The sequence below is a fragment of the Plutella xylostella genome, chromosome 8, assembly GCF_932276165.1.
Source record: "Plutella xylostella chromosome 8, ilPluXylo3.1, whole genome shotgun sequence".
Classification (NCBI taxonomy): Eukaryota; Metazoa; Arthropoda; class Insecta; order Lepidoptera; family Plutellidae; genus Plutella; species Plutella xylostella.
This window is the reverse complement of record NC_063988.1, coordinates 2,334,448-2,351,982: the sequence shown is the minus strand read 5'-3', so window position 1 is coordinate 2,351,982 and position 17,535 is coordinate 2,334,448. Positions and strand designations below refer to the sequence as shown.

At 39.9% G+C, this 17,535-nt stretch overlaps 4 protein-coding genes across 6 annotated transcripts in view; 1 reads left to right on the top strand and 3 right to left on the bottom strand.

Moving 5' to 3' along the window:
• The window catches only part of LOC105383771 (irregular chiasm C-roughest protein), a 50,168-nt gene extending 49,108 nt beyond the window's left edge, over positions 1-1,060 (bottom strand). Inside the window, exon 1 of the mRNA XM_048622482.1 lies at positions 604-1,060. Within this exon, the coding sequence (XP_048478439.1) occupies positions 604-667 (64 nt within the window). The 5' untranslated portion in view covers positions 668-1,060. The remainder of the gene's footprint in view (positions 1-603) is intronic.
• A 570-nt stretch (positions 1,061-1,630) lies between these two features.
• On the top strand, positions 1,631-4,143 carry LOC105385352 (putative nuclease HARBI1). The gene is made up of 6 exons (XM_048622468.1): positions 1,631-1,995; positions 2,088-2,321; positions 2,585-2,781; positions 2,884-3,016; positions 3,396-3,537; positions 3,618-4,143. The coding sequence occupies exons 2-6, from the start codon at positions 2,088-2,090 to the stop codon at positions 4,049-4,051; spliced, it is 1,140 nt and encodes a 379-aa protein (XP_048478425.1). The 5' UTR covers positions 1,631-1,995; the 3' UTR covers positions 4,052-4,143.
• LOC125488850 lies at positions 3,048-6,291 on the bottom strand. 3 transcript variants are annotated; one of them, XM_048622473.1, is made up of 8 exons: positions 5,847-5,907; positions 5,524-5,737; positions 5,221-5,433; positions 4,932-5,070; positions 4,778-4,843; positions 4,353-4,543; positions 4,138-4,174; positions 3,048-4,054 (listed from the first exon to the last, which is right to left on the bottom strand). In XM_048622473.1, exons 2-7 carry the CDS (start codon positions 5,731-5,733, stop codon positions 4,145-4,147), a joined length of 849 nt encoding a protein of 282 aa, XP_048478430.1. In that variant the 5' UTR covers positions 5,734-5,737; positions 5,847-5,907; the 3' UTR covers positions 3,048-4,054; positions 4,138-4,144. The 3 variants fall into 3 exon arrangements, with proteins under 3 accessions (XP_048478430.1, XP_048478428.1, XP_048478429.1); XM_048622471.1 differs by having other exon boundaries at positions 5,524-6,291; XM_048622472.1 differs by lacking the exons at positions 3,048-4,054; positions 4,138-4,174 and having other exon boundaries at positions 4,207-4,543; positions 5,524-6,291.
• Positions 6,292-8,268: 1,977 nt separating this feature from the next.
• On the bottom strand, positions 8,269-17,162 carry LOC105383751 (ankyrin repeat and zinc finger domain-containing protein 1). The gene is made up of 12 exons (XM_048622481.1): positions 16,850-17,162; positions 16,243-16,452; positions 15,842-16,008; positions 15,235-15,513; positions 14,934-15,020; positions 14,320-14,455; positions 12,424-12,547; positions 11,759-12,098; positions 11,280-11,446; positions 10,593-10,731; positions 9,869-10,021; positions 8,269-9,515 (listed from the first exon to the last, which is right to left on the bottom strand). Exons 1-12 carry the CDS (start codon positions 16,971-16,973, stop codon positions 9,375-9,377), a joined length of 2,067 nt encoding a protein of 688 aa, XP_048478438.1. The 5' UTR covers positions 16,974-17,162; the 3' UTR covers positions 8,269-9,374.
• Between the last annotated feature and the right edge of the window lie 373 nt (positions 17,163-17,535).

The window sequence follows — 17,535 nt, the reverse complement described above, 5'->3', positions numbered from 1 at the left end:
GAGAAACTAGGCCTTAAAAATCACACTTAGTTATTTTCTGAAAATTAAAACATCACCATTGGTTTAGGTCGGACTGGAACCACTATGTAGCTAGTTATCAACTATGAATTTTCCCTTTCATTCTGTTCACGTATAATAGAAAAAATTAAGATGATTATCGCAGATTCGGCCGTAGAACAATGAAGGTAAGAATATACAAAATTTAATAGGAACCTCGCATACAGTAGGCATAATATAATATCTAATTGCAGACTATGGCCGTTAGCTTTATTTATTCATCGTGCAAAATTATTTTATGAATTTATTTTTATATGAGTGTAACCATGTAACTACTGGTCGATGTAACTGTACTGCTCATGCCAGGTAAGCACTGGCCAAAAAATATTATGACTTGAATGGAAAGAGAATGACTTGAGTATTGTGATTTAAGATTAGCTTAGGCTTAGATATTAGGTGTTTAGGTATGGGTAATTAAATTACCTACTCACTCTACCTAGCCAACGGAAAATATCGAAATGCTTACCATGAATATGAGGAGTATTTAAAGCATGCTGTACCTATTCAAAGGTGGGTAAGTAAGTATAGGTACTAGAAGGGACTTACCAACACTCGTAGCCAAGATGAACAAAAACAAGGACTCCAGAAGTTTTTCACCGCCTTTCTTCATTTTCACTGCACTTTAAATGACACCACTTTAGAAATAATCCTGTCAATGTTAGCCAATCACTTTATCGCCGTAAAATTGCAACAAATAAAACTGAAACTTTTCATATTTTTTGTCCAAAATCCAAATTAACGTCCAAAATTGGCACTAAAATAAGTTTTTAATTGACCATAGACGCACAAACGCAAACTTTTTCGAAGCGCGCGAGAGATCGTAACTTTTACGCGGCAAATCCGAGATGACGTCCGTCCGGCATGCGCACGGTTCAAACTTCGAATGCCGAATGTAAAGCAACGATACACGGCGCTGGTGATCGACCCCACCGGAACTACACTGGCTGGATACCGACTCCGTGTGCATCACACCGAAACGTTACAAATGATAAAATTCGTACGCACATAGTGAAGGCACGTTCGTCTATTGTTACTTTTGCTAAACGGTTTAAAAACAATCAGGAGGCTAACAAAAAAATGTAAGGGACTCCTAGATAAAGATGTTACGCAGCAGAAGGGAATGCACATGTTTGCGTAAATAAATCAGTGTTCGGAGTCTATTGTCCGGCAACTAAACAATAGGGCTCGCCCAAATGGTGACATTTGGTTATTAGAAGGCAACTAAAATATTTATAAAAAAACTTAGTTTTATTTTGTTTGTAACGACTGCCTATATGCCTATTTAGAACTTAGTTTTAACTTTTTTTTCATGTGCATGCGCGTTATGGACGCTCTCTGAATCCTCTCCTTCTTCATCTTCGAGGTGAAAGGATTAGCCAGTCAGATTAGTGGTCCGTCGCTGACTGCCCAGAGTACGCCGGCCGTGTGTGTATTACTGCCAGTTTCAATAACTCTATCTACCGATGACTGGTAATTACTATCATACGATGTGTCAAAATATTATAAAAGTAACTAACTACTAGCCATCGGTAGGTAGAGTTCTTGAAACTGGCACACTGGCAGTAAGACGTAAACCTGGAGCGTGATTCGTGTCACAAAAAACCCCGTCGCTTTCATCTCGTTTTCAGATTTTTACGAACGAGGTGTCAAATTGCGATTCACATGGCACTAAAACCCAAGCTACATAGTAAGATCGTTTTGAGTTCGCAAAATGAATGAACGGAATGGAGAATGACGCGATTCATGTCATTTTTGTTGAACTTTTTGATATCGCTTATCTGTCATATTTTGACGTTTATGCGATTTTAAACTTTCGAAGAAAAGGGTGAAATTGTTAGATCGTTTTCAGAAAAAATACTGCAAAAAACTGTGAAATTGACCTTGTTATCTCTCCAAGATCTTCAAGCCATTTTTCAGCCGGACAGCCGTCCCTACGAGGTACGTTTCCATCTTTACCGAATTCGTAATTTTCCCTTATGTATTTGTTATATATTGCGAAATAATTAATGTAACCATTTTATTCATTTAAGATGTGGCGGATTCAAAGAATCCTGCGTCTTCTGGATGCAGCTCACCGGGTGGATGTCGATAATCGCCGCCGTCAGCTGCGCCATATGAGAGAGAGGAATGACCCCTTCGATGTGCCCGATGCGGAGTTTGTCGCCACATACAGGCTTCCGAAGGAGACTGTCCTCTCTCTTATAGAGGAGTTAACTCCCTTTTTAAACCGCCCCGACCCAAGAGATATATCAGTGGCAAGAAAGGTAAATATTTTGTATATAAACTTATAACTTCTTGTGGCATAACGGATAAGGTCCCAAGGTCCAGTCCAATCCTGGCATGTGCCAATGTTTTTTTTCAACTAACATGTGAGGAAATCTGCACATTTAGATGTGTACAGTGAAAAGTCGGTGACTGTCTGACTATCCCCTCTGGGATTATAGTCATGACTATATATGTTTATGTAATGGATGGATATATGTTTTTGTTATGAAGTAAATAAGCATTAATAACGTTCATGTTTTAGGTCTTAATTGCGCTTGGCTTTTTTGCTGCTGGGTCATACCAGAGAGGAGTCGGGCAAGGTGCTACACACGGTGTGTGCCAGTCCACTGTGTCGAGGGCTATAGCTGAAGTGACGGATGCACTTAACCATCCTCAAATATTAACCAAATATATTGTGTTTCCTAGAACACCAGAAGCTAGGAACACTGTAAAACGAAGGTAAGCATTAAGCATATAATAAATTTTACCGTCTGGGTATGTCCCTACCCTTGTGCTTTAGGCTTATCTGGATATGTTGCTGAAGTGGTTTTTTTATTACAGATTTTTTGAGGTATATAATTTCCCCGGGATTGTGGGCTGCATAGATGGCACTCATGTCTGCATCCTGAGGCCCGCGCAGAATGAGGAAGAATATTTCAACCGAAAACATACACATTCCCTCAATGTGCAAATTGTAAGTTACTAATGAATTAAACACATTGTAATACATGTATTTTTTATTTATTGATAGAATAAATTCTATGAATTATGACTAATACAAAAAAATATAGGTAGTAATTAGGTCCCTTTACCACTTAATAAAGCTACAGATAATGGCAATCAAAGAGTAAAGTCTTATTTTCTCTCCTATAGGTTGACTGGTACAAAATGCTTTTAGCCTTTTGTATAATTATTAATACTTATATAATACAATATTTTGTTAACAATTATTAAACTATGAATGGAAATAGGAACTTAGGTAATCACAGTTAGTAATTATTTTAATTAAGTACTTATATTAAATATAGTCTATAAAAACATAACAATTTAGGAACTATATTGGTTTGTTACAGATATGTGACGCAGATCTTATTATTTTAAGTGTCGATGCCAGCCACGGCGGGGCTACTCACGACTCCGCTGTTTGGAATGGTCACCCTCTGAAAGAATACCTGCAGGGTCTATACGACCAAGGGGAAGCTGTGTGGCTCTTAGGTAACAATAACACAATACAAACATAATCATTCTTATTACAATTAAACTAAAAAATAATGCAACTAAATTGTTTGTTCAAGGTGACTCAGGATATGCTCAGCGGGTGATAATGATGACCCCTATTGTGGATGCCACCCCAGGAACTCGCGAGGCCTTATACACCGACATGCACGTCAAGACACGTAACTGTGTTGAGCGGTGCATCGGTGTATTGAAGGCACGTTGGCGGTGCTTGCTTGCAGCTCGAATGTTGCACTACAAGCCGGAGAAGGCGGCCCGCATAGTCAACGCATGTGTGGTGTTGCACAATGTGGCGCGCAAAACAGGTGCTCCTCTGTTGGAATTGACGCCTGAAGAAGAGGAAGAAGAGAGGCGTGAGGCCATTGAAGGCCAGGCGCATGCGCAGGGACGGGATCCTCCCGCGCAGCAGCCGCAGCAGCGCCGCGTGGACCGCGCGCTCCACGCCGGGCGCGAAGCCAGAGCTTCACTGGTCGCGCAACTGCGTCGCCGCTAAAATCTGTGGATCAATTTATAGTAAAAACATATACAAAAATTGTTTTTATTCCGATATAAATTATGTTTGTATGTATTATACCTTACCTTTACTTTAAGTGTCTTCATTGCTCCTTTCATTAGCCTAGAAAAGACAAAATAAAAAGTTCAGTATGATATTGGTCTAAAAAATTACAGACAGACACTAACAAAACTACACAGTAACATAAATATTCAACACCAGTTTTCCTAACACATTATTGGGGTAACAATAAAGTTAAATTCTATTCTATTATTTAGCCAAACATTTAGGAATAACCTACCTTTTTCCATATGAGGAGCCCCTCCTCAAGAAGCCTGCATTGCCTCTCATTCACTGCAGCCTGACGGTTCATGGCTTCAGCTATCATTGTGAGGGCTGAAGCCGTGGCCCTCTCACAGCGCAGTTGTTCTTGTTGCAAGTTGAGTACATCGGCTTTGGCTTCAGCCAATGCACTTCTGGGTGTTGAAATACCTGAAATTATAAAGGAAATAACTATACATATTTAATAGCACTCAGACACAAGAGTTAGCACTTGGATCACTTGACCATCTGTTTCTTTCATTAAAAGACTTATTGGCCTTTAAAAACACACACACACACGCCTTGTCCTAATGGACTCCCTTGTGGGGTAAGCAGATGTGCATTGCTGCTCCCACTTTTCGCCAGTGTTGTGGTTTATATAAATATTGTAAAGTAAATACTCACGCTGCCGTTTCATTTTGATCCTTTTGATAGGTGTAGAGCTTCCATGCTCATCATTATCAGTGGCATCTGAATTAAAAAAAAACATAGTTCTATGTTTAGCCAAAGACTGATGGAGTATAACACTTTCATACATTTAATCAATATACACACTTACATGAAATATTAGGCTCAGGTTTTTCATATAAGCCACTATGACTAGTAGTAGCAGTATTGCCACCACTAGTCACAGTGGCTGTTGTGGCAGGTGGCGGTGGTGGTGGTGGCGGACAGTTTTCGTCTCCAAAGGGAAGCACCTGTAATTTATTATATTATATATTTTTCTAAAAAATACTGGTATTCTTACTTTATTTAACTGTTTCATTGTGTGTTGTGTATAAAATATAGAGTTAAAATCAATAAATAAATAAAATAGAAAGTCTTAGTATAAACAATTAGATACTTACCACACAACAACCTTCATTTAAATTGAGAGGGGGCAGCGGGTCAACCTGTACATTTTTTATGTTTTTTCCAAATTGGGGACCCATTATCCCCACTGCCCGCTCCTCTATTGCAGACAGAGGAGGGCCTAGTGCTCCCCCTCCTCCAGTCCCAGTGTGGGACTTGTTGAGGGACCTCACCCGCGCCTTCAATTTATTCTTATAGTCGCTCCAGTACTACAAAATATACAAATCAAATAAATATGCATACATCTTGTAAACTGATAGCAAAACTAAATATTTTTTTTATAGACATTGTTTTCATACTTTAGACCACCCTTTCGCGGTCTTAATTGACCCCCCGCCTATGCAGTTGAGAGTGATCCCGAGTTCCTCCCATAGCTTTTGGCTTTTGTGCCGGGCTTCCGTTGATCTTAGGAACCCGGCAGCCAGTTCCCGGTGCTCCTCCATAAAAGCAAGCAGAGCCTCCAACTGCGAGTAGGAGACTCTGCTGCTGCTAGTATTCGTCTCGTTCATGATTCTAAAACAATTCAAAACAGAAATTGGATACATCGTAAATTACAATACCTTCTTGACTACAACCGGTAACATTTATATTAAAAAAAATAGGTTAATACATTGATACTTACATGTCTCAGTCGTTTTTCTCTAAATTAATTTCCTTTCTTCTTATTTCCTATGTACGTTGACTCGAAACCCACAAAGAAAATCAAAGTTTTTATGAATTAAACATGGCGGCTGTCAAAAGTGCCACAGGTTATGAATTTCTTCAACGTTGAATTAAAAAGCAGTTTCTTGATACTTGCTATCTACACTAATTCCAACAAAATATATTGTAGGAACAAAATTATTTAAAACAATTAGTGGTAGTATTTATTATTTTTGCATGGCAATTAAAAAAATATAGTTTCATTCATTTCACTCAAGCGATCCAAATACGAACTAGCGATATGAAAACGAGGTCAAAGTATGTGTGTTATGAATCGCGTTTTTGAACATTGCGGATTTCATCTCGTAACTCGTTCGTATCGCTTTACAAATATTTCGGTTGAGATGTGAATCGCGCCCCTGCAATCATTCGTCATTCAAGGATGCTTTCAGGTGGGATACTCTATACTGACGAAACGAATGAACGAGAGCTGGTCGTGCAATGGGCACTTTTTAATACAAGGATATATATATGTATTATAGAGTCGTGGCTCGCGCTCGCTTAGTAACCCTGTATGTTAAGACGAAAGCTTAACATACAGGGTGTTGCAAAAAGGTTAAGTATACTAAGCCGAAACCAGCATGTGCAGCATGTTATATCTAAGCCTGAATCTGAAATCAGAATTTCAAAATTCGCTTTTTGCAACCTCCTGTAGAGTGACCCCCCCAGGCACCGAAATCCTCTCCTATCATTCGTTTCTAAATGCAAAATACGCAGTTAGCCTCCATTTGTGGTCAAGTTGCGTGGATATTATGTACTACTAGCTGTTCCCGCGCGCTTCGCTTCGCCTTAAAAAGTTTTCCCGTGGGAATTCCGGGATAAAAAGTAGCCTATGTTCTTTCCCAGGGTCTACACAGTATGTATACCAAATTTCATTCAAATCCGTTCAGTAGTTTTGGCGTGAAAGAGTAACAGACAGACAGACAGACAGACAGACAGACAGACACAGTTACTTTCGCATTTATAATATTAGTAAGGATACCATCCGGTCGGTAAGAAATTAAAAGATTTTCATTAGAGTTATATTCATAAGTTTATTTAGGTACGCTGTATTATTCAAGCAGGCACTATAGAATATCATTGTAAGGTATAAAAATATTATTACATAAGGTAAATAACAATAATACATTACGTAAGTGGCAGTAAACATTGGAATATCAACTTTCATAAAGCTAATTGTAGATATTTTTTAAAACTTCGGTAACATTTACAACATTTATAAATAAATAAGTATTTATTATTTTTTATCTAGGTATTTATATTGCTTCATGGTTTCTATTTGATTCCTATGTGCTATTCAAAAAATGTCTATTATAAATCTTCGTAAAATGTCTTATATTCTAATAAGCTTTTATTGTAATGAAGCCATAAACAGCTTATTAGAATAAATTAAGGTATTGCCTCACCGTGAATATATATATAATTCACCTGTAATGTAAAACGACTGAAAATTATAGTAAAATACATACAGCCCAAATTCTAATAAATTACACTATTATCAGATTACAAGTCAATGGTTGGAGTGAGGAGGCACTTTATTATAACTTATCTCCGGATTAAGTACTTTTATGACTTTGTTCAGTAAATATCTGATGACTACATATTGGGTTGAAAACGAAAAATACAGCAATACCTTACACCTATTATTGACGGTTCTACCTTTTTTGGCATAAGATTTATTTGCCTAATCTCGTATTGCATAGTAACGTTTGGTCAAAGTCTCGTTACGCCGAAAATCGTATGGCATAAATCTCGTTTAGTAAAAAGTTATTTCGCATAACATTGTTTAGCCTAATAATGGTATGGCCAAATCTTGAATAGCCTAATAATGCTATGGCATAGGTTTATTAGGTTTATACAAAGTAATAATATTCGTTTGGCTTTAACTTTGACGGAGCGTCTCCCTACATAGCGCAAACTGGTGCCTTGTATTGTTTCCGCTGTTTGGAAAACGCTCCGCTCCGCTTCGCTGCGCTCCGCTTTGGTTTTGATGAACATGTGCACCTAACACGCTCCTCCTCGCTTTGCTCGTCGTCGCACCTATTTTTAGGTTTCGATCTCATGGGGTTTGTAATAATTATATTGGTCGTTAACTTTCGATTTTTTGATCATACAATATCGTGATTTTCGGACGAAACATAATGTATATTAAAGACGAACATAAATTTGAGCAAACGAAACTTAGGTGTTTAAAGATTGTGCCTAAAGAGTTTTAGACGAAACGAGCCTTATGCCACATAAGTCTTGGCAAAGTGATGGTTCGGCCAAAAAAGTTTAGACCATACGAGTTATGCGAAATGAGTTTTGGTCAATAAAGATTATGCGAGATGAGCGGAACCCATTATTGACACCCGAGGTTGAAAGTGAAGAATGATCGGTTCACACGAGAAATGATATGAAATATAAATGGTACATGAGAGACACTCCATGTATATAAAAAACTGTATTCATTCTTATTTGGCGAAAAAGGTAAACAATATTTGTGTGTCTTTTTAATTAAAAGACTAATAAACAAATAAACTACGGCCAAAATAAATGGTTCAATTACGAAATCAATTATATTTGCTTGTGAGTATTTCATTTGTCATTAAGTTTTAATTTATAAGTTAGTTTTTAAATTAATTCAAATAAAAAGACACTCAAAGATTGCTCAAAATCTACGACAAGTAAGAAAAAATACATTATACAAATGGACTAGATACTTACCTTTAATCAATAATAATCAAGTACTTATATTTTTAATTATTAAATTAAAAACGGACTGAGTCGACTCAAAAACGGCTAGTAACAATAATCCATTCAATTTTGTTGTAAAACCTAAAATAGTTTATTGAAAAACGCTTCTCTGATTGAATATTATAATTTTTCAGTGCGTATTTTTTGGTTTGGAGTTTTTTGACAGCTCTAATTTTAAGCTTAACCATCGCTTCGGATAGCTACGCATTCTATAGATAAGTGTTTTCCGACATTTGCTAATTTGAAATGAAAGAGGCATATCTCTAAATATTTAAATGGCAACTGCGACCAATTTAGCTTTTTATCATATCGAAAACCTATATGGGTGTCCGTCAATCTTTCCAATTATAACAACATTCGCAAACAATTAAAAAAATCCAGTGAAATAGTTAGCACTGCAATATCAGCGCATCAGAATACCGACGAAAACATTTATATTGGCGTCAAATTTTAAATTAAATGTTTTATTTGGTGTCAGCATTTTGTCGGTGGAACTTTCTCGCGAGTTCTTCACTAGGTAGATGACCTACTACGTTACTCTAAATAAATATAAATAATGAAGCTTTCGGCGAAAAGCTAGAACCATAATTTGAGCACATTTACGCAACTTTTATACCATAAATTTAGTTTCATTCCAATCACTATCCTAAGCAACTTTCCTCAATCTCAATACATTTCTCGTATAAACAAACACCTACTTAATATACATAAATCACGGGGGCATATTCAAGGGTCTGAGGTTCCGGTGGTTCTGAAGGCACTTGATGGAGCAGAATCGGTACACGTCATATTGGAACGGAGTCTTCGGCAGACTGACTCCGCAGAGGAAGCAACGCAGCTCTTGCGATTGCATCTGTGGGGTAGAGAATCTTATTGGTGTCTAATAAGGTATGGGAGAATACATGGGTATATTGGGTTACAAAGGGGCTGTTGTGTTGGTGTTATATGTCATTATTTGATTAGTTTGGATGATGATAAAAATAGGATAAAATTGAAGCCGGTGTCTGAATGAGTGGTAAGACTGGATTCGGAACGCGTCACCTTAAAAACGAAACTACGCTTTATTGCTATAACAACAGACAAACCAATATATGCAACAAACTTGTTATAAAAAAAAATACCTCAAAGAGGCATCGTAAGTTGCGGTATGAGGTTGACTGAGGTTAAAATTATTGTACCGAATAATGATTTACTGGAAGACCTTACCTTTTCGGAATCTTTCATCGCCAAAAACTTGCTAGCTCTAATCTTCTCTGCTTGTTTCTCTTTGTCCTTCTGCCGCTTCGCTCTCTTCTGGGCAGCTTTCTTCTCTATCTCTTGTTCTAGCAGTTCAGGCGTCAAGGGACCTGGGATGTGCGCCTGATGGTAGAAGTAAATCGCATTAAAATCGTGGAAAAACTTAGTAAAGTACATAAAGTTTTTCTGAAGATAATATGAGGCAAGTCGAAGAACCAATAAGCTGTAGGGTGGATTACGAACAAACAATTCATCTTACACCTTGTATAAGACGGGAGCAATGCAAAGAGAGAGAAGACCTGAGTAATGCGACCTTCATGGTCGACGAACGTCTTCCTTTTCAACCCCTTTTCCTTTTTTCTTACCATGCATCCTACATTAATGTCCGGAACAGTTTGGTTTTCGAACTGGCTATAAAAAGAGCGTTATTAACCTATTTCCCCCCTACCTTAGCATAGTTGTATCTGGTTGGATGCTCGGCCTGGAACAGTCGGAAGGCGAGCCTGGTCTGCTGCTGGGCGGCGGCGTAGGGCGTCTGCAGCGCGAGGTTGCACCAACACGGGACCTGAGTTAAGCAACCTACGTGGTCGACGAACTTTTTTCCTTGGTAACATCTTACCTCTTTTCTTTTTCATCTTTTCTTAGCGGCCTGTGTTCCTGTCCGGAACTATTTGATTAAAAGAGCGTTATGTACCTTAGCATAGTTGTATCTATCGGGATGCTCCGCCTGGAACAGTCTGAAGGCGAGCCTGGTCTGCTGCTGGGCGGCGGCGTAGGGCGTCTGCAGCGCGAGGTTGCGTGCGCACGGGTCGCCGCCCGCTTGCAGGATCTGTCTAAGGAAGGTTAGTGTTATGACGTCATTTATGAAATCCTCGGATCTCCGGGGTCCCTCCGGGAAGTCATGAGCAACCTAGGTCGTCTACTGGCTTTCTGGCGAGAGCTTGGGTGGCTCAATAGCTAGTCACCCCATAGGTATTTCACGCATAATGGCCCACCTTGGAGACTAAATGCGGAAAATCAGCTCGCCATGATAGATGACGTCATTTGGAGTGCAGGAAAGGGAGGATTCGGGAGGTTGAGTGTTCAACACAGGGTGTTGCAAAAGTGGTAGGTATAGCAAGCCGAAACGGTGTGACAAAATTCTGAATCACTTTTGTTTTACCGCTTTTGGCAAGTTCCTGAAAAAAATACCTATAGTAGGTACTTATTGTGTATGATAAATTAAAGTGAGACAAAGTTATGTTTAAGTATGTCAAGAAGTATGACGAGAAATAGACCCATGCTCTTGACTAAGTTCGCAACGCTCAAAACCAACGTTTAAATTTCAAGTAACAACTATAAATGTATAAATAAATACATTTAGTTTCCTACAGCTACTCACTTGACCATATCCGGTTTGTCAGCAATGGCGGCTTTATGTAGCGCGGTGTTCCCGTCAACAGGGTCGGCGGTGTTGCACGCGTCTGTTACCGACACAGCTGTCGGCTCCCAGCCCTCGAAGATTGTCTCGAGCGAGTGGAGCTCGTTGCCTGATATCACCTTCCACATCTAGGAGAGTAGGGGAATATTAATGCATATTGAAAGAATATGAGTTTCTGTACTGCCCTCTGCAGGTTATGCCCTCCGGCCCGCTGGACCGACAACCTTAGACGGGTGGCCGGTAGTGGCTGGATGAAGAAGGCCGAGGACAGAGTGTTGTGGCGTTGCTAGGGAGAGGTCTACGTTCAGAAGGCCTGATGATGAGTTCCTGTGCGCTTTCTTTTACCTCATTTATTGTCAAGTTATTGATGAGTATTTCCGTAGTTTAGATAACATTTAGCATTAACTTTACTAAAAATCTATTTAGTACCATCAATTTACCTTCTTAACACTGGCTGGAATTTTGACAGGCGCAACCTTGGGCGCCGAACCTTTTTCCTTCTTCGCCACGTCGGCCTTATCTTGTTTCTTTTTCTTCTTCTTCTTAGTGGCCAGCGCTTTCTGTTCGGGAACTATTTCGCTTTCGGTTTCCGAACTTTCTGGGCTGGCGATTGAAAGGTCATTGTTTATTAGGTCTTTTCTCGAGGCTGTTATAAGGCCGTTGCTAGTTTGCTCTGAGAGTGTTTTGATCCAGTCTACGGGGGTCTCTGAGTCTATGAAGCAAGGTCCTTCATCCTCGCTTGAAGTCACTAGGGTAGGGAGCTCACGCGCTATTGGTTCCCTGAAGAAAATCGTTTTTGGTAAGTATTTGGTGGTTGGATTTTGAGTAAAGCCATCATGCGAAGCTGTAATGCCATTGGTAGTAACTAGCGCGACGTGTATGCGATTTGGATGCGCGAAAGCCAAAGTAAACAAAATAAAAGATAGGTAGTTACCTATCCTTTCAAGATTTCATTCAATCAGTATGTATTAGATAGATAGACTTTTCACAGCAAGCCAGAATTATTGTGTTATTTTAATACCTTTCACAAATTAAAATACTGACACTTTAAGCTGCAAACGTAAGCGATCTCACCTTAGCTAGGTATAGTAGAGTCTTATCGTACCTGGACTTAGCGCGGTTCAGCACTGGTTTATTAGGGCTCGGTTTCTTCCTAGAGCGGTCTCCACTTGAGTCAGGCGCGGGCTTGCCTGACGCCACCACTGCCTTCTGAAATAGCTCCATCGAGTCTGAAATATACATTTTTCAATCAATTTATGTATTTAAGTATCTGTAAGATAAGGCAAACTGTTTACACCAAATTATCATTCATAAGGTTCACGTATAGAAACGTATTCCTTATACTACTATTCCATAGGTTCTATGCTCCCTTGAGAAGGGTCATTAAGGAGAAGTTAAAACAATGTTATCAGCGACTGACACTAATGTGTCTGGCTAATACCCTCAAAAGGGCGACAAACCCTCAGAAGAAGATTCCTCTGTTACCTCTCAATACATTAAGGTAGGTAGGCGATATATATGTATAATATACACAGAACTAGCGCCGCCAGTTGAAAAAAAGTCGTAACTTCAGTTTGAAAACGTTTTTCCAAAAACTGCCAAGGCCACCCGGTTCCCCCTTGTCATGCTAATTTTTTTTTTTACTACCTATGTACCTCCTAATCCCTTGTGCTTGGAATCTAGTAGTTAATTTAAAGATCTGGCGGTATCTTCGGCAACTTCTACATTCCAGGCACCAGTGATTAAGGCCCGGCGCCCATTATCGGCATCGGTACGACTGAGTATTTTAGGTGGCAAATAGCAATATACTATAACATAATGGCCATAAAGTAGAAATTTCCGTGATATGTGGTCGTAATAACAAAAATATCGCTTCCGTATGCTTGAGGCTGCTGTATCGGCAGACTTGAGAATGCTTCGGGATGCTTCGGCATCCTTCGGTACGCCGCCGGCGCCGAGGCAACACTCGGGGGATAGCTTAGCTAGCTAGCTCAAATAGCTACAGGACGGTGCGGCATCCTTAAGGACGCCACGTCATCCCTAAGAACGTCGCAGCATGCCAAAGCATAATTGCCGATAGTGTGCGCTTGCATGTAGGACGCCGAAGGATCCTTTTCCTTGCCGATGCCGATAATGGGACCTAAGAGGTAGGTTCTTAAAATTCCCAGGTCTCACCATAAACCTCAATATTAGCGACGGTGTCGTGCGCGCGCCGCACCTCCCTGTAGGTGGGCTTGCGCGTCGGGAACGGGAGCGCCCGCACGCGCGCGTCCTCGCGGCTCAGCGGGGAGCCCTTGCCGAATCATCATCATCATCATCATCATTATCAGCCCGTATCTGCCCACTGCTGGGTATAAGCCTCTTCCCTATCACGCCATCTCTTCCGGTCCTGTGCGAGTCTAGTCCAGTGTCTACCGGCCACTTGCCGAATAGCGCCATCAAAGTGACATTCGTTTTTTCCATATGTTAGGTGGAATTTCACTAAACGCTAAACGTATTTAGTACGTCTGTCAGTTATTACAAAATGTATTTAAATACGTTTAGCGTTTGGTAAAAGTGACCCTTCGTGTAGATTCGAAAATAGTATCGAATCCTGTGCTCGCTGCACTGGTAGGAGACACTAGTCAGCATAGAGAAAAGAACCCTACGTTTTACTAGTCAGTCGGTTGAGAGCCGTGCTACCGAGAGGTTGTGTAATAGAACAGTGTATAGTGTGAGAATAAAGTATAAAGTGAACATCAAATACGACTTTTATTTATAGAATCTAGCAGTTAATCTAAAAATCTGGCGGTATTTTCGGCAACTTCTACATTCGAGGCACCAGTGATTAAGGGCCACTTGCACCAACATATTAAATCTAGATTTAGTGTTAAATCTCGATTTAGTGTCAAATTTTATATGGACTGACGTTTCTTAAATCGACATTTGACACTAAATCTAGATTTAATTTGTTGGTGCAAGTGGCCCTAAGAGGTAGGTTCTAAAAATTCCCTGGTCTCACCATAGACCTCGATGTTGGCGACGGTGTCGTGCGCGCGCCGCACCTCCCTGTAGGTGGGCTTGCGCGTCGGGAACGGGAGCGCCCGCACGCGCGCGTCCTCGCGGCTCAGCGGGGAGCCCTTGCCGAACAGCGCCATCTGTGGTTAATGTTAGTAAGGACAAAGTGAACTCTAACTGCCAGTTTCTATAACTCTATCTATCCATAACTGGTAGTTACTTTCATACGATTTTGTCATAATCAAAAGTAACTATCTGTCAAAATCGTATGAAAGTAAAAGTAACTACCAGTAATAGATAGATAGCTTATAGAAACCGGCAGTAAGACACAATAGATTTTGATTCGTGTCTGATTTGCCGGGATGCGATAGGCTAAGGGCTGTGCACATTTAAAGAGATCGTCTCTTTTTCTTCGGTCAACCAGTAGAACGCGAGCTCGCAAACGCCTGATTGACAGAAGAAAAAAGGCGATCCATTTCGTTTATATTCAAATCGTTACCATATTCGTAAATATTTTAAAGCTCTTACAATGATTTTGGTAAACTGTAGGTAATACATAAATGAAGCTATGTTTAACACAATAAGTTTAACAAATGAGTAATTGGGGAGGTACAATACCTGATTGCCAGGGCCGACAGCGCGATACAGAACTAGCGAGCAGCCGTTGAGGTCTTCCGTCCAAGAGTTAAGGATATCGTGGACATGCTGGAAGAGATACCTTATTAATTTGTGATTACTCTATATGGGTATAAAACGTCCAATAGCAATACTCAAACATGGGTACCATTGGGGAAATCCATCCTGGCCTTATTTTAAGTCAGATGTGAACGGTCGTGCCGTGCAAGAGTGTTTGTACTGAACACTTGGGCCAGCTTCAAGCAGGATTCCACGATAGTACAAAAACCTCCAACTAACTCACCTGAACAAACTGCGCCATATTATACCTCCGCAAACTAGCACCAGCCGACTTAGGCGCGTTTCCCTGCTGGTCCCTCGCCCCCTGCGCCTGCCCCTGCCCCCTCCGCACCACATACGAGTGTTGCGTCTTGTGAAGCACAGGGACGGAGCCTGAGAACACGGCCCCGGCGAAGTGGCCTCCGGAGACCATGAGGACCGCCCAGCGTTGAGCCCCAGGGAGGGCGATGCGCCGGCACCGCTCGATCCAGACTTTGCCTTCGCCGTCGGTTGACAGGTCTTCCTGTAATGGTTTAGGAGAATTATGAAATGAGTAGTTTTACTTATGCTTTGGTGCACCTATGTGAAGTAGGGAAGATTTTCTAATAGGAGGAGGGAAGATTCTGCAGCTACAGAAAATTTGCCGTAAATTTTTATACATGTTGCAAATTTAGCAGTATTCAATGCCTATTTTGGGTTATGTAACAGTGTAATCTCAATACAAAATGATGTTTTTGCAGAAATTATATGAAATACTTTGCACTCAAGTTGGTTTGTGTATGACAAATAAACGTTCAAAATCATTTTATGTATAAGCAAATAACTATAACAAAATTCAAATTACAGCTTACTTTTCTATGATGCAGCACACATCTGTAGATGCAGAAGACCTGGCCAGCAGCATTGGTGAAGAATGCTTTGCAATGTCTTGTAGCAGCCGCGAACAGATCACTTCCCGGGCTGCTGGCGGTCACATCCTCAGACTCCGAGTCACTGCCTGATACACTGGAGTTGTCATCTGTAAATAAAAACAGAAGCATATCTTACACTGTAAAGTTGAGTGGTTTTGAATAATTTATGCCTTATGTTTTTACAAGAACTTACTATGGATGTATACATTAGAATATATATTTTTTATTTATTGCACAATATGCACAACTAATGAATAAATTTACAAAGGGTGGACTTTTTTGACTCGTTTTGCTTTACCATAGCAGGGTAAAACAGAAATTACCAAGTTTCCTTTACCAACCTTGTCTACTATTGAACTGGGACAGCGTCAGCGGGCTCTTCCCGAACAGCCTTCTCTTGAGGTTGTGTGCATGCCAGTGATGCTTGTAGTGGGCAGTCTGCTGCGCGCGGGACTCAAAGGGACCTGCACCACAGCACGAGCATTGCTCCCCGCCAGTGAAGCCTCCAAGTGTCAACGCACTCACTCGTTTTATCACACTCTGTTCATCCACTGGAACATATTGAAAGCAGGATTTACAAAAATATTCTTGTTATGATATTGCATGAAAATATAAAATATTGCAAAATTAATACCTACACAAGTTTTATGATGATGTGATAGTGTGGAAGGATTTTAAATAACGTGTAGAGTAGAACGCAGCCTACAACATGGACAAAATATGGAATATGGGGTTTTTCTAAGTTTTTCAGTGGGAAATGGTACTATATTTTCCTAGGTAGGCGGTAAACGATTGATTCTATCTATGACCATGACATGAAATAGATGTTAATGTAATAAATTATTACTCTGAGGTAATAAGCTAATGATCCAGCCATAGAACAATGAACTATTTCGGGATTTAAATATTTTTAGGTTAAAATATATATTTAGATAGTATTCAGCTTACCAACAACGGGTGCCTCGGTGATCATGCAGGCGGGCACTTTGACATCTTTCAGTAATTTCTCAAACTCATCCAAGTCGAAAATCTTCACATTTCTAGGTTTATATTCCGTTTTCGACGTCATCATTAACTATTAGCTTTTGTATATTTTTCTAATGTAAAATAACTAATAAGTACCACAGAATCACATGAAACTAATTACATCTAAAATAGTTCCCTTGAAAATCCACTAAATAATTTATTTAATCACATTGTGCAATAATCCCTATCCTTTTTCTGGGAGTTTCAAAATTTTGAAACAGATGTTTTTGACAACAATGATTTTGAAATGTCAAATGTCAGGTAAAATTGACAGACACGTCATACACAGATTCCTACAGACCCTGTTGCGTACTCGTTCTTGTAATCCTCAGAAAAAAAAATTGATTTAAACATGAAGGGAAGGCCGAGGCTGTTAATATTCTGAGCCAACTACATAACTTGATCATTGGTATCTTTCCGTCGACCGTGTAAGTGTAATGTGAATGTGGGATATTATGGTAAGTGGTATTGTTGCTGATTATAATGATAGTAATATATTTATTGCAACTATGTAAGTACCTACCTAAGTTTTACATTGGCCTTAACATTATGTATATGTCGCAGGCATCTGGTTTAATCTCCTGTTTGATTGAACCGCTAGCCCGTTC